Below are 22,745 nucleotides of genomic sequence, written 5' to 3' on the forward strand. Positions count from 1 at the left end.
TTAATATTAATGAAAATAGGAAATGAAAGGCTAAAGATCACTCAATCTGGCATTGCGTATTTTCTTTCTTTTCTTGTAAAAAAAAAAAATGGCACTAAATGTAAAAATCCTTATTTTGGTTTTCCCTAAATCCTCACTGGTGAATTTCTGGCCCTACAGAGATCATCATATACAGTGGTATAAGTTATATTGGTTTTGTATACTGATGTAAGTTTACATCGGGATTAGGAATGGAGAGATCATAGAATCACAGATTCATAGAAAATTAGGGCTGGAAGGGACCTCAGGAAGTCATCTAGTCTAATCCCTTACTCAAAGCAGAACCATCCCCAACTAGAACATCCTAGCCAAGGCTTTGTCTATCCAGGTCTTTGTCTACACATCCCTCGGTGAATGTAGTTTAAAGCTCCCCATACTAGGTTAGTGAATGAGCAGTTACCTAGGGGAAGTTGCTAATAGGTGGCTATCAGTCTAGTGTGGTAAGAGTTGGAATTGAACAGGCAATAACTTCTTTGTCTTTAAAAAATGGCAAGATGAACATGGTAGATGACAACTAAACTGGGATAGCTTATGCTAGTACAGTTTTACCTTTTATTTTCCAAAGTAATTCTCAAAGGAACTGTGGCTGGTTGTGTGGGGGTAGTTGAATCAAGTGCAGATGATGTATATGACAAACTAGCCAATTCCCCAACAAGAATGATGGGGACTGAAGGGGGTGGGCAGGGACAGAGCACTGGCACCCACCACCCCATGCCACTGCTGCCGCCCAGGAATGTGGATGCAGGGGCTGGGGAAGCTTGCATGCAGTGGCCACCACTGCCAGCCGGTGTCCCACATTGCCCCTCGCTCTGCATCTGGTCCTGTGTCCTCCCCACGCTGCTCCGCATCCAGCCCTGCACCAACCCCTGCTGCTCAGTGTCCAGCCCCACACCAACCCCCACTACTCTGCATCCAGTCCCACACCCAGAGGTGGATTAATGTGTACTAGGGCCCTGGGCAAACACAAAATTGGAGGCCCCCTCTGCCCTTGGGAGCTGGGCTATGGGGGTGGGGGGGCTGGGCAGGGCCCCTTCGCCTCCTCGTGCTGGCGGGGAAGGCTGGGAGGACCCTGCTGGACTGGGGGTGGGTGGGCACAGGCCCGCATCTTCTTCTTTCTCCCTGCCCCCCTGTCCCAGTATGGCCAAACATACACACACAGGTACACACAAGCAGAGGTACACGCAGACAGGTGCACACTACTCTTACTCTCTCTCTGCATATGGACACACAGACACAAACACACTCTCCCTCCCGCCATGAACAGGTGCACGCATGCACACACACACACAAACACATGCACACACACATGCAGATGGGTGCGTGCTCTCACTCACTCTGCACATGGACACAGAAACACAAGCACACTCTCTCTGCCATGAACACAGGCACATGCATGCACACTCGTGCATGTACATAAACACACACACACACACGTGTGCACCCTACTCACTCACTTTTTGCAAATGGACAGACATAAGCACACTCTCCCTCCTGCCATGAACAGACACACAAACACATGCATGTGTGCACATGTGGAGGGAGATTAAGAATTTTGTGGGGGCTGAGCATGCAAGCATGCATTCCCCTCCAGGTGGAAAAGTCTGTGGGGGGAGGGGAGCCGGGACTGGAGCAGAGCTGGACCAGGGGCCTGCGTGGCCACCCCTTCCCTCATGCCTGAGGTCATTGCTCACCACCAGCAGACCTTGCAAAACCACAGCCCTCCTGGCCCAGCCTGCCTCCCCGCACTGCCCAGGGGGGCCTGGATCCAGGGCTGGAGCGGGGCCAGCCTCAGCTGCACCACTGAGCCAGAGCCCTATGGACTCACATGCCTGCCCCACCCTGGGTCATGCCCGGAAAGTGACTCTTCCAGAGGCATGGCACTGGGAAGTCAAGGGTCGGGGGGCGGGGAATATTAGCCCCAATTTTTGCACAGGGTAAGGGCAGCTGCAGCAGCGGGATGGACTCTATCTGCTCCCTGCCTGCACACCTCACTGCTGCTTTGACTGCGATGTGGTGCCATGTGCCTCACTGCCCAGCCTGCCCAGAGGGGATGCACATGGTGCCACGCCACTGTCAAAGGTGAGAGCGAGGGGCGCATCTAGTGAGCAGGCAGAGCCCAGCCTCAGCTTAAGCCATCCTTGCCCCATGCCCCTCCACCCCAGTGCTGCACCTCTGGAGGAGCCACTGGGCTGTGCCAGGCTCTTCCCAGGGAAGACTTGGGGCAGGTGTGGGGGCCCTAAGTTCTCCATCCCCTCCAGTGCAGCCAAGGCTGGCCCCATACAGGTCTTCCACTCTGGGCCCCCCTGGGCGGTGCAGGGAGGCATCTGGGGCTGGTGCAGGGCTGGGGGAGCTGCAGTGTTGCAGAGGCTGCTGGCACTGGGCAGTGGCCCTGTGTCTGGGGAAGGGGCGGCTGTACGGGTGCAGTGGGCTCTGATCCCGGCTCTCCTCTGCTCCTTCCCGATCCTTGTCTACTCCCAGTTGCACTCTCCCCCTCCCCTCGCAGACTTTTCCTTCGGGTTGGGGTGTGAGGTCACGCATGTTTATGCTCAGCCCCCCCCAGTTTTTTTTCCTCCCTTCGCGTATGAGCCTTGCGCTGCCTCCACATCTGGCCCTGTTCCACCCTGCTGCTCTGTGTCCACCTGGCCCTTATCTGCCTGCCTCCCCTCTCCTCCTCTCCCTTCCTGCTCACTGCCTTCACCTCACTGCCAACTGTTATGGTGGGCAGCCCCACTGCTTGGGTGGCCAGGGCGTGTTCCCCACTACCAAATTTCCTCATCAGCGGCTCAAACTTGGGCCTGGGCAGCCTGGGCCACCTAGCAATCAGCACCTGCCCATTTGGCAGCGTATGCCCTGAAAGCCTAGGGTGTTATGGACAGACAGACACATAGACTATGTATGACTTTTATTATATTAGAGTAGTGCTGTCCATAGCTAAGGTAAAAAAACCCCAGCCATCTCTGATATGATCATAGAATTTAAGGACTGCAACAACTTCGCCACCTTTTGCTCCAAATACAGACGTATTCATTTGACAATTTGTAAAGAAAAGACAGCCCAAAACACTGTAGATTTGCAACTTCAAAGCAAAAATCCAAAAAAAAAAAAAACCCAGCTCAAACCCAGCCAAATTAAAACATTACTCTCCAAGTACGATTCCCCTAGCCACATGTGAAATATGTTAGTGACATTATTTAATGGGCTGCTGGAAGGCTCTCAAATACTATAGCAATGGAGATATAGTAGAAGAACCTGAATAGAATAGATGGGAATGGCTAATGTTAGAAACACCTTGTAATACCACAAGATGATTTTCTATATATTGTGGGAAATTGGGGGTTTGAAAGGTTTTATTTTTTTTTATTTTGTTTTTTAAAATTGATTCCACTGTTTATAAAAATCCCCTGGAGTGGTAGTTCTGACAATAAATTACCTGAATTGTTTTTCTTATCTGCAGCTACCAGATATAGCTGCCCATAGTTCCCATTCCTTACTCATTTTAGAGCTGTCAAATCAAAGCTCAGATACATAAGAAGTAAATGCTGGATCTGCATTTTTGTGTTAATATTTCAATATCATTTTCTTTAAAAAATTTCTTTTATATTTAAACTAAAAAAATAAGCAGCAAATCTGGATATGGAACCAGTGACCATGATAAACTGCTGTTCATATCAAAGGGGGGGTCTAGCCACTTTTCAAATACTATAAATGTTTTGATTAGTTTATGTTAATTAAATGTGTGGACAATATTATTTACAGATGCTGCCAGCCCAAAGTCTAAAATAGTTAAAGGAATTTTGATTCTTTGAACAAAATAACACCCATTTGGCTTTGATCCATTTAGGAAAATAACGATCAAACTCATTTAACTGTGAAGTATAATTGACTCCATATACACAGCTGCTTTTCAAAGCAGGACAAGAACATTGTGTAACTGGAGGTGACTGTGCATGACATTCTGAGTTCTATAACTTCTTTTTCTGCTTCTTTTGTAAAGGTCTTAGAATACCTGCTATGTTGTTTAAAATAGAAGGAAGCCCGCGATAGGATAATAGACAGTATCAAGTTACATGAGGAGATGGCATACCAGCTCAGTTTTTTAAATACTTTTTTAACTTCAAAGTATAAGTACAGCAGGATGAACAGGGCACTGGCTCCATTGCTAATTTAGAGGGAGTGCTGGCCCCTGGTGAGCCTGCATGACAGCAGCAGGGGGGTGGGAAGCATGAGCCAAAGCAACAGTAGCTGGGCATACCCCTTCTAACCCATTCCCTGCTCTCATGCCCAGGGCACCCAAAATGCTAGTTACACCTCTTGGCAAAGCCTTTTATACTTTGTTCTCATGTTTGCAAATATCTGTGATAAAGGTGTGACATTGGGAACATATAGAGAAATCAAACCAAACCTTTGGCAGACTTTCTTTCATCAGGCAGGCCACATTCTACAGATTTATTTCAAGTGCTGCAGAATCTAGCTTGTGTCGCTTGTAGAGCTTGTAAAGGAGGAAAGATTTGTGGATGGGAATACAATGTTGAAGGAGAAAAGAAATAGGTAAAGGATAGGACAAAGAGGTTAGCAAGGACAGTGTGGAATACAGGAAGAAAAGGCAGGTGAATTGGTCAGCTGCCATACCAGCTGACATGGGACTAGAAGGCCAACCAGTTAGAAGAGGCCAGAGGAGGAAATCTTTGACTATTGAGATAAATATTGACTACTGAGATCAATCATGACAGGGATATTCCATGGCAGAGGGAAAAAGACAGTTGCATTTGTGTACTGCTCATTAACTGGATAGTTCTAATTGAAAAATTGAACTGTGTGCTCAAATGGGAATTTTAGCTAAATAAATGACTGTGTAATTTGTATAGGAATGCAGGGAGAATTGTGTTCAAGAAGACTCTGGAATTGTTTTGGGCCTGCATTGGGGGTACTTTACTCCACTAACATTACAAAGGCACAGGGCTAAACGACAAGGCAACTTCTTTAATGCAAACACAGTCATTTCAATAATATCTGTGCTTGCATACCTTAGCAAGCACTTTTGTCTGTGGGTGCAGCAGGGTAGTGAGCTCCTTAAGCACCAGGGGCAGGTGTGGGAAAGGGAATATGGAGATCACTGTAGAGTGGGGGTTGGTGAGAAAAGAAGTCTTACCTGTCCCTGCTCTCCGTACTCAAGCTGCAGTTGCTACTGTTGTGGCTATTGACAGCGGCAACATGTAGGGGGTGCATGGGGGTGCACATGCACACGCTGAGAGTGACAGTGCACCCCCTGACCAGCCATGATGGCTGCTTAGGCGATGGCCGGGGGGGCAGATGAGAGTGCCAGTGCCCCCCCTGCAAGTGCCGGTTGATGTCTGCAGCTGCTCCAAGAAGTGGCCACAGCCATTGCCGGCAGCGGCTGCTGTAATTGGCTGCAGTGATCAGTATTCGCAGGACTGGACACGGGGGGACTCTCTTCCAGTCTGCCTCCCCCACCGACTAAGGCAGTACCAGTCACCCATGGTTGTTGCTGTAACAGCATGCCCTGCAGCTGCTTTTGCTGCATGGTAGGGTTGCTTTAAGCTGCTTGTGCCCAGGTGCCCTGCTTGCTCTCTCCCCCCACCCATATACTCTATGGGACATAGGACCATGACTTGGGAAATTTGGTCATCACACCAGACGGCAAAGCTAACATGTTTAATGATTTCTTTGCCTCCGTCTTCCTAAGTAGGGACCAGAACAGCCGCCTCCCTGCTGGGCCCCACTTGGGCCCTGGGAGAGGCACACCTAGGCCAAGGGTTAGCAAGGATTTAGTTAGGGAGCTTCTGGAGGGGTTGGACATATTCAAGTCAGCCAGTCCGGATGATCTCCACCCTAGAGTTCTAAAGGAACTGGCCGAGGTAATTGCAAGTCCCCTGGCACGGCTTTACGAGCACTCATGGTGCTCTGGTGAGGTACCAGAGGACTGGAAGAGGGCCACCATGGTCCCCATCTTCAACAAAGGCAGGAAGGAGGACCCGGGAAACTATAGGCCGGTTAGTCTTACCTCGATCCTAGGCAAGCTGTTTGAGAAAATTATGCTGGCACACATCCAGGAGGGGCCAGCAGGGGACTGCATGCTTAGGGGCAATGAACACGGGTTCATCAGTGGCAGGTCCTGTCAGACCAACCTGGTGGCCTTTTACGATCAGATCACCAGATCATTAGATGCAGGGGTAGCAGTGGATATAGTCTTCCTGGACTTCCGGAAGGCTTTTGACACTGTCTCTCACTCCGTTCTCATTAAGAAACTGGGGGGCTGTGGTGTAGACACCCACACAGTCAAATGGGTCGCCAACTGGCTGGAGGGCCGCACCCAGAGGGTGGTAGTGGATGGGTCCTTCTCAGTCTGGAAGGACATGGGCAGTGGGGTTCTGCAGGGCTCGGTCCTCGGGCCCGCACTGTTCAACATCTTCATCAGTGATTTGGACGAGGGGGTAAAAGCACCCTGTTCAAATTTGCTGATGACACTAAGATGTGGGGGGACGTGAGCACACTGGAAGGATGCAACAGGCTACAATCAGACCTAGACAGGTTACAAGGGTGGGCAGACGAGAATAGGATGGGTTTCAACACAGACAAGTGCAAAGTGATGCACCTCGGGAGGAACAACCGGCACCATACCTACAGGTTAGGGAACTCCCCTCTTGTCAGCACGGAGGTGGAAAAGGATCTGGGGGTCATCACTGACTTCAAGATGAACATGGGCCGGCAGTGTGGGGAGGCAGTTAGGAAGGCCAACCGCACCTTGTCATGCATCCACAGATGCATCTCAAGCAGGTCCAAAGAGGTGATTCTCTCTCTCTATGCGGCACTGGTCAGGCCGCAGTTGGAGTACTATGTCTAGTTCTGGGCGCCACACTTCAAGAGGGATGTCGACAGCATGGAGAGGGTCCAGAGGAGGGCCACTCGTATGGTCAGGGGACAACAGGGCAGGCCCTATGAGGAGAGGCTACGGGACCTGAACCTGTTCAGCCTCCAAAAGAGAAGGCTGAGGGAGGATCTTGTGGCCTGTTATAAACTAGTCAGGGGGGATCAGCAGGCACTGGGGAAGTCACTGTTTCCCCGAGCACTGCCAGGAGTGACCAGGAATAATGGTCACAAGCTGGCAGAGGGTAGGTTTAAGTTAGATATCAGGAGGCGCTACTTCACAGTCAGGGCAGCTAGGGTCTGGAACCAGCTTCCAAGAGAAGTGGTGCAGGCTTCTACCCTGGGGGTGTTTAAGAGGAAGTTAGATGAACATCTTGCTGGGGTTGTTCGACCCCAGTATTCTTTCCTGTCATGGCAGGGGGTCGGACTAGATGATCTGCTCAGGTCCCTTCCGACCCTAGAAACTATGAAACTATGAAACTTCCCTGGCAAAATCTGACCAGGGAGATGTATCTTGCCTAGATATACTACTGTGTGAGGGGCCATGCCTGTCTGTCTCCTTTGCTTGGGCAGTTCAGGACAACTCCTGCCATTTTAACTCTGGGTTAAAATCTGTGGTCAGACCCAGAGAGTGATGATATATGGAAGCAAATCATCATGGTGTGCCATGACCAGTGGGGTCCCCCAAAGCTCTGTCTTTGGGCCTATGCTCTTTAATATCTTTATTAACAATTTAGACATTGGTGTCAGAAGTGGACTGGCCAAGTTCGCTGATGACACCAAACTTTGGGGTAAAGCGTCTACACATGAGGATAGGCTGGTGATCCAGGCCAACCTCGACAGTCTTAGAAAATGAGTGGATGAAAACCTGATGGCGTTCAATGCTGAAAAATGCAAGGTACTCCACCTTGGGGGTAAAAAACCCCACAGCAGGCTTATAGACTTGGCAGTGCTACACTTGCTAGCACCACAGACAAAAGGAACTTGGGGGTCATGACTGACCACAAGATGAATATAAGCCAGCTGGTAAAGTGAGCAAAACTCTGGCTTGCATCCATAGATGCTTCTCAAGCAAATCCTAGGATATCATCCTCCCACTGTACTCAGCCTTGGTGAGGCTGCAGCTGGAGTAGTGTATCCAATTCTGGGCTCCACAATTTAAAAAGGATGTGGAAAAGCTTGAGAGAGTCCAGAAGAGAGCCACACGTATGATCAGAGGGCAGGAGAACAGCCCCTATGATGGGAGGCTGAGAGCCATTGGACTCTTCAGCCTGGAAAACCGCAGGCTCAGGGGGGACCTGGTGGCTGCTTACAAATATATAAGGGAGTAATCAGGATGTGAGGGAATGCCTGTTCACCAGAGCGTCCCAAGGAATGAGAAGGTCAAACAGTCACAAACTCCTCCAAGACCGTTTCAGGCTGTACATAAGGAAAAATGCCTTTACTGTCTGAGCCCCCAAGGCCTGGAATAAACTGCCTCCAGGGGTGGTGCAAACACCTACTCTGGACTCTTCTAAGAAACATTTGGACATCTGGCTGGGATCCTTTGATCCTAGCTGACTTCCTGCCCCTGGGGCAGGGGGCTGGACTCTATGATCTTCCGAAGTCCTTTTCAGCCCTAGTGTCTATGAAATCTATGAAAGACTCCTGGGGTGCAGGGGGCAATTCTGGTGCCCCCTCTAAAACAATGTCTACGTCTGGTTCCTGCTTAGCTCCCCCTAGTTATGCTACTGTATTGATACATTGTGGATTACAGACACACCAAGGAATTGAAATTATTCATGTATTGTCAAACTATTTTGGTTAGGACAAGGTTACAGAGACTTGCCCAAAGCCCTACAAGAAGTCTGATTCAGAAGTAGGAATAGAATTATTTTTTTCTGCTGTCCAGTCCTCAGCTACAAAAACTTCCATTACTTCCTGGTTTGTTCTCAGTACAAAATGCACAATGTCCTTGAAAATCTATTTCCATTCCTTCTCCCACACACTAAAACATTTGAAGAATGGACCATGACCATGTTTAGTAACTGCTTATGCTCACTGGAAAAGCAGAAAATATATATTTTTCCAAAAAGACAAAGTGAAGGTTGAAAAAAACAAATATGAAAACTCCTAATACAACCATTCTGATTAAAAATAATTTATTACAAGTGTTAGTGTTCTTGTACATAAGCAAATCCATACCAAAAATGGTCCTTGTACACTTAAATTTGGCATGTGTGGTAACTAACTTAAGAATCCAGTCACATAGAATAATCTAAAACCAACAATTTTTTAATGATTTTGATTAGCTCAGTCAAAGACAACATGGAAATTATATGTTGCTACTCTCTCCTCTCTATTACAGTTATTAAATATGCAAGCAATAATTTTTTCTTTATTGTGAAACATGTTGTGTACTTTAACAATGACTCTTTGTATCCAAAATTCTTTTAGACCCACACAGACTGCCTTAAATGAATAGTCTGTTAAATTCTAGAAAGCTGGACAGTGGAAAATATAATCTGTTCCCCATTCTGTCACACATATTCACATTTTTGTTTAAAGCCCCTTTTTTCCCCTTCCAAGCTGCATGCTACGTATGGACAACGGACAGAGGAAAGAGATTTTCATGTCGCCAGTCCACTGAAGTTCCTTAATACAGAACAGGTAAGAGATTTTTAGTCATTATCGCTTTGAATCTTTGTAACATGTCTTGAGAGTTGAGAAAGTTATTTTATTATGAGGCAGTATATTTAGATTATCTCAACTTTTACAATTTATTCTTTAATTCTTGTACAAATTATAGAGGGCTAAGTGCTGTAGTCATCAGTAGAAGAAAATCCCAGTTGGCTTTAATTGTGTTCAGTTCATGATCAAAGTAGATCAAAGGAGATTGCCTCTGGTGTTTTCCAAAATATTCCATGAATCTAGAATACAGCATGAATGTGGAACATTTTAGGTAGGTCTCAGTTGTATTCTGTAATAGATAGATCTGCATTTGGTAAGACCACATATCTGTTGTATAGATATTTATAAGACACTCATTGCTCCCTCACTGTGTATCAGAAGGCAGACTTGGACCCATAACTTTTGCTCTGGACAGCTTACTTGTAAATGAGAACAACAGTCTACCTGCGTGCCACTGGTTAATTTATACTGTATGAAATCTGTTAAACTATATTATTTAAAATGCTGATTTAGCTTCATCATAAAGCTCTTTTCCCAATTGATCAAGAAAGCAATAGTTTTGCAAGTATTAAAACTTTATCTTCTAGCATGTTCTATTAATAGATTTAGAAAACTTAAGAAGTAAGATATTTGGGAATATTGAACTGATTTTTGAACAATGATGGCATTTTGTATCAAATATTGTCAATTACAGTTTTAGTTGTAGCATTTAGGTGCTTCACTTTTACACTTTGAAAACCCAAGTCATAATGTTATAAATGTAGATGGGATTTTTATTCTTATTGGTTTCTGTTCTAAGAATGTATAATTTTTATAAGATACCATCACAGAAATAGGGCAATAAGCATGGTGTTCAGAAGCAGATATCCATTGAAAATATTTCAAGTACTCTAAAGAAGTGAAGATGGATGCTTTGCACAGGAGGACACGGATAGTGTGAATGTTAGGAGACAGGCAACTGAGAGCACAGCTAGTTGATTTTATTTCTGGTCAGAATAATTTTGATTAAAATATTACTTTCTAATGAAGCAAAACTTGTAAAAAATGTTCAAGTTTTTAATCAATCCCTAGATAATCTTAAGCCAAAAATTTAAAAAAAATGCCAGTTTTTAAAAATTAAAAAGTATTCACTTTTTATCAGTCCATCACCAACAAAATATTCTTCAAAAGAAAATTTAGGAAAATTTGGGTATAAGACAGGGACCAACTGTTTCAGGGTCTATAGAAGATGGAGTAATATCCTACTACTTGCTTTCTCATTTATATTTATATGGGGCTTAGCTGAAGATAGAAGAAACTGTAAGTGAGAATATATCTGAGGCATGATACAACAATCCTTGACCTTTTGTTTTCATTGAGCGCATCCACACATGCAGGCACGTGTTCTTACAGCAGTTCAAATGGGAGTGGCACACGTTTGTGCTGGAGATTTTTGCAGCAGCGCATGTGCCTGAACATGCACTTTGGTGTGGGGCAAGTTGTGCCACTTGGGGCAAAATGACCTTGCTCAGCTCCTCCCTGATCTGCAGCCAGTGAGAGCCAGAGTCTGGGGCAAGCACCTGTGCTAGCCCCAGCGGTATAAAAAGCTGCCCTGGCAAGAAGCTCAGGGCTACTCACTCTCGGGAGCTTCTGGGGGAGGAGCCTCTGGGAGGAAGTTGGCTATGCCCCTTCTTGTCCCAAGCTGCTGCTGCTGGTTGCTGCAAGCTTGGTCTCAGGAGCTTCTGTGGAGAAGATTGCCAGGCCCCTTCCTGCTTCTGCCTACTGCTAGCTGCTGGCTTGTTCTCAGAGCTTTTAGGGGCAATTTAGCTGCACCCCTTCCTGCTTTGAGCTGCTCCCCCCCCATGGGGGTGGTCCTCTGCTGCATGCCACTGCTGCTTGGGGAGGGGCCCACCGCACTGCACTGCACTGCACCCTAGCTTCTGCACCCCTGTTCCAGCCTGCTGCCAGCCCACCACCAAGCTGCAGTTGGGGGACAGCCTGGAGTGGGAGCCTACACTGCCTGTGGACCCCTCCTCCACCATCACTGCCACAGCCTAAAGGTGCCTTGCCTGTCCCAGCTGCTTAGCAGGCCACCCCCTGCCTTCACCTCCACTTTCACCTGAAGCACACCCTGAGTGGCTGAACTGGATGGCTGCTACCACTGCTGCTGCTCCTGTTGCTGCTACTGCTGCCATCTGTTCTGCTGCTGCCCCCTCTCAGGAGAAAGGAAGATTCCCTGCTGTACCACCTTGCACCACTCAACACCACAACTGCACTAGATTACTGCCTGACTGATTGCTCCTGCACTTACTGCATCTGATCCTGCTTTGTTTTCCTGCCTATTGCTCTGCTGCTGAGTGCCTGGCTGGAGGTCTGAGGGGCTCCTGGACTGATTTTCAACAAACAAAGACCCTCCACAGCACCAGCCATCATTTACATCTGCCTCAGCAGCCTTCCCGGTGTGTTTTTGCCCTTGTGTGGTAAATCCCACAGTCCACTCACCCTGTCCTGGTGTTTGGTGTGTGGTTGAGTAAGCCAGCTTGAGTCTCCCCAGCCCTTGTGTGTGTGTTCCCCCTCCCCCACATTTCCCAAGCATAGCCCTCCCATTTTTTTTTCTTGTGGGGCTGTAGCTCAGTGAACTTCAGCCCCCTTCCCCCCCAGCCCCAATTTCCCCCCAGCCCCAGCCTGCCCCTATTAGATTCACTAGCCTCACTATATATTTTGATTTTTCTTTATTGTTTTCCACTCTCTCATGTGAAGCAATGGCAGGGCAGGAATCGTATAGGGGTGCAGATGCCCCTACAGAGCTTCCTGCAGCCCCCCACTATGGGGGCAGATCCCAGCCAAGCCCCCAAGGGGATTCATGCACCCACAGCCCCCACCCCAGAGACAGTCTGACCAACCTCCTCCAGCAGTGCGGCTGGTCCTGTCACTGTATGCTGACAGCATACTCCTCGCGGTCCAGGACTCAGGTGACCTGGCTCAGGTGGAGGCCTGCTAGGCATTGCCCTTGGCAGCTTCCTCTGCCTGGGTCAACTGGGTCAAGAGTTTTGGCCTGGCAGTGGGTGATGGGTGGCAGGTGGGCTTGCTCCCACCCACACTCTGAGGGATCTGCTGGAGCGCGGGCTTGCTGCTCTACTTGGGGTCTACCTGTCCCCCATAGGACCCTCTCCACCAGAGAACTGGCCCCAGCTGGAGGCAAGGATGGAGCAGCTCTGAGCATGGGCAGCGCTCCTGAGGTGTCTGTGCCTCTGTGGGAGTGTGCTGGTGCTGAACCAGCTGGTCTTGTCCATGCTCTGGCACTGCTTACACACCTTTCCTGTACCCCCTAAGGTCCTGGAAGGGCTCCAGAGATGGGTGCTGGAGTATTTCTGGCCAGGACGCCACTGGGTCGCTGCACAGTTCCTGAGCTTCCCTTGCAGGAGGGCAGCCAGGGCCTGGTTTGCCTATGCAGCCAGGTCTTGATGTTCTACCTTCAGGCCGTGCAGTGGCTGCTATATCGTGTGAGTAGCCACATGACATGGCATCACTTGGGGCACACCTTCCTCTGCCACTTTTGGGGGGCTCTGATATGACTGGCAGCTCCTCAGCCTGTGGGACTTCTCTCTGCAGTACTGTGAAGGCTGCCAAAGTTCTACCAGGACCTCATCTGGGCCTGGAGGCTGGTCTCTGCCTCCAGGTCCCCTGCAACACTTGCTTGGGGTGTGGATCTACTCGTTGAGCCCCTCCTCTGGAACTCCCAGCAGAGGTGCCCCAGAAGATGATCCTGGCTGGTGTCACCTGTATCACAGACCTCTTGAACTACAATAGGCAGGAGTGGGTGGACCCTGCTGAGCTGACCCAGTGCATGGGTCTACCCATGACATATGCAACCTGCTGTCTGGCCAGGAGGTGAAATCTTCCGTACCTCCTTATGCCCTTGCATTTGTTGACAATATCCTGCATGGTGCTGGTACCTGCCTCCCTGTGTCCGTGAGGCTGGCGCCTTGCCCAACCTCACAGCACTCCCCACCCTCCTACCTGAGCCAGTTGGAGGACACCAGACTGGTCTGATTTTCCACTGCCCATTGCTGCCACCTCTATATGCTCATGTGCTGCATGATCCATCATGCTACCCTTGTGTCCTGCCCAGACACTAAGTGGTGGAACCTGCTTGGTCAGGGCATAGCTGGCGCACTCCAGTGGCTGAGTGTATACTCCATCCTTACCCCACAAGCCAGTGGGGACCTCAGATGGCAGATCCTCCATGCATGTATGTGGCGAGCTTCACAGACACCCTGGTCTCCTGTCCCTGCTGCGGGCAGAGGGAGACCCTGGTGCACGTGACCCTCAAGTGTGCCAGGCTGCAGCCCCTCCACCTCCACCTCCAGAACCTCCTCCTGATGTTCTTGTTGAATTTCATCCCCCACTTTTTTGTTTTTGGTCACTCTGTCTGCGGCCCCCACCAAGTCCTGGGATCTCCTGGTCAACCTCCTCCTGGCCCTGGCCAAGTGGGCCCTATACTTGACCAGGAAGGAGGCTCTGGCTGAGAAGGTGCCCAGAGACTGTGGGAATGCTTTCCTCTTACTTGTCTGAGCAAGTTTCTGGGCATAGCACCAGTGGGCGGCATCCACTGGCTCCTTGGATGCCTTTGAGGACCAGTGGGTGTGACCTGGGGGGCTCTGCTCTGTGGCCTGCTCCAGAGAAGTTCTTTTCACATTTTGAACCTTTGACCCCCCACATCACCCCTACCCCTTTTTTCCTTAGTTATCTCACAAAAAAATAATTATTAGTTGTATAATTCAACCTTCAACCTTTGGCCCCACCCAGTGGGGGCTAATAGTTAACTGGTGGGCCTTAAGGCCCAGGTTAATATGAAAGATATAAATAGACAGGAGCTTCTGGGGCCTGCCAATTGGTACCTGGAGACAGTAGCGTCTTGTGCCAGCTAGACTGCTAAAGCCGCCCTGACCTAGGGTTCCATCTACCCACTGCAGAAGTCTGGCAGTAGGAGATGCTGCCTGGCTGACCTGCTGCCACCTGTGATAGCATGTGGCCCTGAGGTTGTGCACCTGCCAGATCTGGATAGGGACCACACAGCTGCCTGGTCTGTGGCATGGGCACTATAACAGAGGCATCTGCACCTCTGGGCCAGCTGCCCATGGGCTGAGGCTGCACAGTTGGCATTTATGCGACACTGCTGCCATGTGTGCCCCTACACTACTATCTGGGCAGCTATCACTTGGAAGATATCCTCAGTGTGGTGGCCTTCTTTGAACTGTCAAATGGCCAGGAGATCAGCCACCTCATTTGTCCTCCAGCTGGGTCCTCTGCCCAGGTCTTGCCATTTGCCTCACTAGCAGGAATCCTGGTGTTCCCTACTTAAAAACTGCACATTCTCTGAAAAAAAAAAATCCCAAATTCATCTTTAAAATGCCCCCAAATCCATTTTCTTCCATAATTAAAACAAAAGACCACTATATATCTACATAGAGAGAGAGAGAGAGTTGTTGATCAGTTGGGCAATGTTTTGTTGATAAATTTACAATTTAAATGCAATTTGGAAGCCTACCACTGTTTCTATCATCATCATAAAATCAATTCTAAATAGCTATATTTTTTGATATTTGCTTTTCATTTTCATATCATAGAAAAATTAGAGCGCCTCCTGACCCCTTTACTAGCCAGGATGTGGGGATAGCTGCCCCTGCAGCCACAGCTCCTGCCAGTAGGTCTCATCCTGTCTGGCAGCTGAGCATGCTGGGTGTGTGATAGGGGGATGTTAGGTTTGCAGAAGGGATGTGGCAGAATGCGGGTCGAATGGGCATGGTGTGAGGTATGTGGATGTGGGGCAATGTTGGTAGGGGCAGGTGTGGGTGTGGGGGATGTTAGGTTTGCAGGAGTATGTGGGGTGTGGGTGGAGGGTATTTGGGGCTTGAAGGAGGGGGTGGAAGGTGTGGGGAAATGTAGGGTGGTGTGGGTGTGTGTGTGGGGGTGTGTGTGGGGGGAGATATGGGAGTTGAAGGGGGGCCTCCAAATGCCCACCCCCAAACCCCTGCAGCATGGGACCAGCCATGTTGTGCTTGCTGCAGCACAGCCTGACCCACAGTCTGTGTGGGGAGAAAGGGCTGGGCCCAGCCCAACCTGACCTTGCCTGATACCCCATGGCATGGCCTGCTAGCTTGCCTTTGGATGGTGCACACTAGCTGGGTAGGCCAGGCTGGGTCAGGCCAGGGCCATTCTCCAAGAGGGTCAGTGGTGATGTGGGGCTGTGTATCACCACCTGACCCTCATGGAGAATGGGCCACAGATCCCAGAGCCAGTTCTGTCCAAAGGTGCCCTAGTGGGCTGTGCTGGCTGAGCCAGGTCAGGTAAGGTCAGGCCAGGCCTGTTTTACCCACACAGACATTAGGTCAGGAAGTGCTGTAGTGGGCATGGCATGGCTGGCCCCACAGGGGGTGGGGTGGGGTGGGGTGAGCATGTGGCGGCCTGGCTCAAACCCTGCATAAACCCCACATCCTTTCACACACCACCACATCCCTGCCACTCCCCACATCCCACCCGCACCCCTTCACCACTCACCCCTGACAGCCAATCCCCCCCAGAAACCACACAGGCCTCCCACCCCCAGTCCTTGCTTACCTGAGACAGTGCCAGGGGCCAAGTCATGCTGCAGTTTTGCCTCACTTCTGTTTGCCCTGCAAGCTAAGGATGCATGCTGGGGCAACAGGAGCACCATAGAGAAACTCTATGCTCTATGCCAGAGCATCTCTGTCTGAAGGACCCACTGCTAAGTGGCCTCAGGCCACGGTTCTGGACTGTGCCTTGCCCTCCTTTTTTTCTGTGGGTTTTTGTTCTTTTTTTGTTGATACCTGGATTTTCAGGTATCAAATTTAGAGTCTGCACTGCAAATATGCAGTACAGGGAACATTTTTTTTGTTCCCAGTGTGGCTCTTGTGGCATCTCAAACTGCTTTGAGATGCTGCAAGAAGCACGTGTGCACTCATCTGAACACACCCATTGGGGCTTTTCATAGTTTCATAGTTTCTAGGGTCAGAAGGGACCTGAGCAGATCACTGAGTCCAACTCCCTGCCATAGCAAGAAAGAGTACTGGAGTCAAACGACCCCAGCAAGGTGTACATCTAGCCTCCTCTTATAGACCCCCAGGGTAGGAGCCAGCACCATTTCTCTTGGAAGTTGGTTCCAGATCCTAGCTGCCCTGACCGTGAAGTAGTGCCTCCTGATATCTAGCCTAAATTTACACTCACCAGCTTGTGACCGATATTCCTGGTCACTCCTGGTAGTGCATGGGGGAACAGGGACTTCCCCAGTGCTTGCTGGTCCTCTCTGACTAGTTTGTAACAGGCCACTAGATTCCCCCTCAGCTTTCTCTTATCGAAGCTTAACAGGTTCAGGTCCTGTAGCCTCTCCTTGTAGGTCCTGCCCTGCTGCCCCCTGATCATGCGAGTAGCCCTCCTCTGGACCCTCTCCATGTTGTCCACATCCCTCTTGAAGTGTGATGCCCAGAACTGGACACAGCACTCCAGCTCCAGCCTGACCAGTACCGCATAGAGGGGGAGTATCACCTCCTTGGACCTACTTGAGATGCATCTGTGGATGCATGACAAGGTACGGTTGGCCTTCCTGACTGCATCCCCACGCTCCCGGTCCATGTTCATCTTGGCATCAATGATGACTCTAAGATCTTTTTCTGCCTCTGTACTGACGAGAAGGGAGTTCCCTTGCCTGTAGGTATGGTGCCGGTTGTTCCTCCCTAGGTATATCATCTTGCACTTGTCGGTGTTGAAACCCATCCTATTCTCATCCGCCCACCCCTGTAACCTGTCTAGGTCCAATTGCAGCCTATTCCTCCCTCCTAGCGTGCTCACATCCCCCCACATCTTAGTGTCATCAGCAAATTTGAACAGGGTGCTATTTACCCCCCCGTCCAAGTCACTGATGAAGATGTTGAACAGTGCGGGCTCAAGGACCGACCCCTGCAGAACCCCACTGTCCACATCCCTACAAGTTGAAAATGACCCATCCACCACCACTCTCTGAGTGTGGCCCTCCAGCCAGTTGGTGACCCATTTGACTGTGTGGGTGTCGACACCACAGTCCCCAGTTTCTTAATGAGAACAGGGTGAGAGACAGTGTCGAAGGCCTTCTGAAAGTCCAGGAAGACTATGTCCACTGCTATCCCTGCACCTAAGGATTTGGTGATCTGGTCATAGAAGGCCATCAGGTTGGTCTGACAGGATCTGCTGCTAATGAACCTGTGTTGACTGCCCCTAAGCATAATCTTCCCTGCTGGCCCCTCGTGGATATGACAGAATAAGTTTCTCAAAAAGCTTGCCCAAGATTGAGGTAAGACTAACTGGCCTATAGTTTCCCGGGTCCTTCTTCCTCCCCTTTTTGAAGATGGAAACCACCTTGGCTCTCTTCCAGTCCTCTGGCACCATAGCAGAGCACCGCAAGTGCTTGTAAAGCCATGCCAGGGGTCCCACAATGACCTCAGCCAATTCCCTCAGTACTCTAGGGTGGAGATCATTTGGACCAGGTGATTTGAATGCATCCAGTCCTTCCAGAAGTTCCCTAACTTCTTCCTCACTAACCCTTGGCCTAGGTGCACCTCCCCTGGGATCTTAGGGGCCCATGGGGGAGGTGACTGTTCTGGTCCCTGCTTAGGAAAATGGAGGCAAAGAAATCGTTAAATATGTTGGCTTTGTCATCTGGTGTGATGACCAAATTATTTTATCTGAGGGCTGTAGGGAGGAGTAGTTTGCCATGTTAATCCGAAGTCAGCCAGAAGGCAGGGTAGTTCAGACTAACTAAGAATATATATATAGAGGGAGAGAGAGAGAGCACACAAGCTTTTGTAGGCTGAAGCTCACTTCATCAGATGTCATCTATAGGAAGGGCTACAGGACCAGGAATTATGGGCACATGTGGAAAAAAATGAAGAAATGGCACCTTACCAGAAGAGGAAGCGTGTTAGTTTGACCCAGCTCCACAGTATCTGTATAGGCTGGGCACTTCGGCAGAGCTTTTTCTCACTGTTAACTAACAGCTGATTCAGTCAGCTTTTAGATAAAAGCCCCCAAAAGCCCCATGGAAGCACCCAATCTATACATGTGGGGTGAGTTGGCTAAAACTAATGTGATGCTTCTTCCGGGCATGTCCTGTGCTTGGTGTAGGGGCACTTCAGCTTACAGACCTGTTTTTTGGGGGAGTTCTGTAAGCAGCCAAGGATGTTGGTGTAATATGACATGATGATGAATTTCTTGCTGACCAGACTATCAGAGCTAGATCTTAGGGATGTTTAAGTCAGTACTAAGATAGTAGGTTTGGATATTCGTGAACTTGTGGGAGTTCGGTATGGTGCCAGAGGACTGGAAAAGGGCCAGAGTTGGTGCCCCTCTAAAAAAAAAAAAAAGGCAAAAAGGAGGACCTGGGGAACTACAAATTGGTTACCCTCACTTCTATACCTGGGAAATTCCTTGAGCATATCTGAAAGAAACTCATTTGCAAGTATCTGGAGTGGGAAAGGCTGATCCTAAACACCCAGCATGGATTTACTAAGAACAAATCATGTTAAACACACTTGATCTTTCTTTGACCAAGTAACTACTTGGGCAGATGAAAGAAATACTGTGGTTATAATGCATCTGGGATTCAGCAAAGCTTTTGTCAAGGTCCTGTATGATTTCCTCATTTGCAAATTGGAGAAAAGTGGGTTAGACAAACTATATAAGGCAGATAAACAACTGGCTTAATAGCTGCAAGCAAAGGGTGATTATAAATGGATCCATATCAGAATGGCAGGAGGTTCAAAGTGGATTCCCACTGAATTCTGTCCTAGGCCCATGTTTATTAATGATTTGAAGGCTGGCATAGAATGTTTCTTGAGCAGACAATATGAAACTAGGAATGACTGTGGACACATTGGAGGATGGGAATGCAGTTCAGAGTGATCTCAACAGATTGGACAACTGGGCTGAAGCTAACAGACTGAAGTTCAGTGCTGACAAATGCAAGGTGCTATACCATGGCAAGAATAATCATAAATACAAATACAAAATAAGTGATGCCTTGCTGGATGGCAGTACTACGGAAAAGGAGCTATGACTCTGAATAGATCACCGACTCAGTATAAGTCTGCAGTGTGATGAAGCTGTTCAAAAGGCAAATGTGGTTTCGAGATGCATCAATAAAAGTATTAGGTACAAGACATGGGAGGTGATAGTGCTTCTCTACTTGGCACTGGTTAGGCCTCATCAGGAATACTGTGTGCAGTTCTGGGCTCCACATTTTAAAAAGGATGTGGAGAAGTTAGGGTCCACAGCTGGGCAATAAAGATGATCATGGGCTTGGAAGACAAGGCATATGAGGAGAGGCTGAAGGAGGAAGGCATGTTTAGTTTGTGGAAAAGATGCTTGAGAGGTGACATAATAGTCTTCAAATACTTGAAGGGATACCATAAAAAAGAGGGAAAGCACCTTTTCTCTCTTGCTACAGAGAGAAGGACATGGACCAGTGGCTTGAAGTTGTTGCAAAGTAAATTTATATTGGATATTTGGGAAAACTTCTTCACTGTGAAGAAGGCAGCAGTGGAATAGACTACCTAGGGAAGCTGTGGACTCTACATTAGTGGAGGTGTTCAAGAAGAGCTTGGACAGCCACAGGTCAGGGATGCTTATATTGTATTATTAGTATTTCCCATGCTTTTGGGCTTTGCTGGGTGCCACAAAGGAATGGAGGGAATTCCTCCCCCCTCCATCCTCCCACTGCTACATGTATCAGAGGATTTTTTAAGCCTTTCACAGAGATATTGGGTGTTGGTTACAGCCAAGGCTGGGGATTTTGACTGGGCTGTGCCAGTGCTCCTGCTGAGACTTAAACTTGGAGGTTCTTGCCATATTTGGGATCAGGATGGGATATTACCCTGTGGTCTGGTTGGTATGGAGTGTGGGAGATTTTGCTTTCCTCTGTAGTGGAGATGGGATCCTCTTCCTGGGATCTTTTGAGCATATATTGACAACTTTTAGAGCAGCAGGATGTGGCAGGTTACAGTGTTGAATCTTGTGTTGTCAGGGTTGACTGGGTAGCTTTGGTAGGAAGTTAGAAAAAAACCCCATTTGTATCAGATGATTTGGATATAGATGATCCTGCCTCAGGGAAGGAGGTGGACTAGATGACCTGTGGTACAAAGTACTAACAGTCAAAGAGCCTGAGGCTGAATCAATTCAGTCTTTGTAGGTAAGTCAAAAATGCAGAGATTAAACCGAAAAACAACTTGACAGACATTCACTTTTGATTCAGGAAATGCAGACACATACCTACAGTGGCTCAGGCCAGAAACTGGGGGGCGCTAGAGCATGGCTCTGTGGCATGTAGCCAGCATGGGCTGTATGTTCATTACTTCTTCCTGCCGCCCCAAGGTCTCTAGGATTTGCACCTCAGGATCACAAAAGTCGGACTCTGCAGGGCTGCTCATCACTTCATCTTTCTGCTTTCAGGTGCCTCTGGGATTTGTAGTTCACAGTCACTGCTAGCAGTAACTTTTAATAAGTTTAGCAGGGCAGGGAAACTTTGTATTAAGAAAAGTGGAGTTTAACCTCTCTCCCTGGCCACAGATCCTGGTTAGGGTTTGCCTGGTGGGGCAGTACCTGTCCCCCACAACCCTTTGTAGATGCATGACAAGGTGCAGTTAGCCTTACTGACCGCTTCCTCAGGTTGGTGGCTCATGTTCATCCTAGAGTCAACAATGACTCCAAGATCCCTTTCTGCCTCTGTTGACAAAAAGGGTGTTCCCCAATGTATAGGTTTGTTGCTGGTTCCTTCTCCCTAGATGCAGCACCTTGCACTTGTCTGCATTGAATTCCATCCTATTGTCATCCGCCCTCCTCTGTAAACCTGTCTAGATCTAGCTGGATTCTGTCCCTCCCCTCCAGCGTGCCTACTTCACCCCACATCTTAGTGTTATCAGTGAATTTGGACAGCATGCTTTCCACACCCACATCCAGATTGCTGATAAAAATGTTGAACAGTACAGGCCCCGGAATCAAGCCCCAGGTGATTCCACTGCCCACATCTCTCCAAGTCAAAAATGACCTGTCCACCACCACCCTCTGGGTGTGTCTACCTAGCCAATTTGCCAGCCATATGACTGTATAGGCATTGATGCTGCAGTCACCTAGTTTTTTTGAGATAATGTGGTGAGAAGCCCTGTCAAAGGCCTTTTAAAGTCCAGGAAGATGATATCCATCTTGATACCCTTGTTCAGGGAATTTGTGACCTGATCATAAAAGGAAACCAGGTTAGTCAGGCAGGATCTTTCCTCAATGAACCCATGTTGTTGTCTCTGAGCGTTACCTCCCCTGCTGGGCCCTTGCAGATGTGTTCCTTGTTGATTTTCTCAAAGGTCTTCCCAAGGACTGAGATAAGACTGACTGGTCTATAATTGCCAGGGTCCTCCTTCCTCCCCTTCTTGTAAATGGGGACCATATTGGCCCTTTTCTAAACCTCCGGTATCAGGCCAGATCCCCACAAGTGCTCGTAAAACTGTGCCAGGGGCCCCACTATGACTCCTGCTAATTACCTCAGCCCCCTTGGGTGAAGAGCATCTGGACCTGCTGATTTAAACACATCCAGTCCCTCCAAAAGTTTGCTAACTAGGTCATCCCTGACCCTAGGCATGGCATTGCCTCCCTTGGGTCCATCCGTAATTCTAGTGGGGGAGATGTCCCAGTCCCTATTCAGAAATATGGAGGCAAAGAATTTGGAAAGAGGTCAGCTTTTTTATTTGCTGCAATCACCCGGTTGCCAAACTTTTCCTGTAGGGGCTCTACATTACCCAGTGCCTTCTTCTTACTCCCTGTGTATTTGAAAAAGGACTTTTTGTTATCCCTAATTCTAGTCTCTAGCCCTAGCTCCATCTCTGCCTTGGCCTTCCTAACAGCCTCCCTGCAGTCATGAGCAACGGAGGGGTAATCCTCCTGGGTGATAGCCCCTTGCATCCACTTCTTGTACACCTCCTTTTTTGCCCTCAGGGATTCCTGGATGCCTTTGCTGAGCCATGGGGGCTTTTTAGCACTCCTAACCCCCTTGAACACATTGGGACTGACTCCCTTTGAGCCCAGAGGATCATCTCCTTGAGGAACAACTACCCACCTTGGACTCCCATCTCATT

At 48.7% G+C, this 22,745-nt stretch overlaps 1 protein-coding gene across 13 annotated transcripts in view; it reads left to right on the top strand.

Moving 5' to 3' along the window:
- Window positions 1-22,745, top strand: part of MLIP (muscular LMNA interacting protein) — a 213,087-nt gene that overhangs the window by 68,165 nt on the left and 122,177 nt on the right. For 7 of the 13 annotated variants that reach the window (XM_090033935.1, XM_090033925.1, XM_090033893.1 and 4 more), the window contains exon 2: window positions 9,472-9,573. The exons of 2 other annotated variants lie outside the window; for them this stretch is intronic. In XM_090033935.1, the coding sequence (XP_089890061.1) occupies window positions 9,472-9,573 (102 nt within the window). The remainder of the gene's footprint in view (window positions 1-9,471; window positions 9,574-22,745) is intronic. 4 more of the 13 variants (XM_090033944.1, XM_090033899.1, XM_090033953.1 and 1 more) reach the window with 1 other exon arrangement.

Source organism: Crocodylus siamensis, chromosome 1 (genome assembly GCF_052110815.1).
Source record: "Crocodylus siamensis isolate JL-2025a chromosome 1, ASM5211081v1, whole genome shotgun sequence".
Taxonomy (NCBI): Eukaryota; Metazoa; Chordata; order Crocodylia; family Crocodylidae; genus Crocodylus; species Crocodylus siamensis.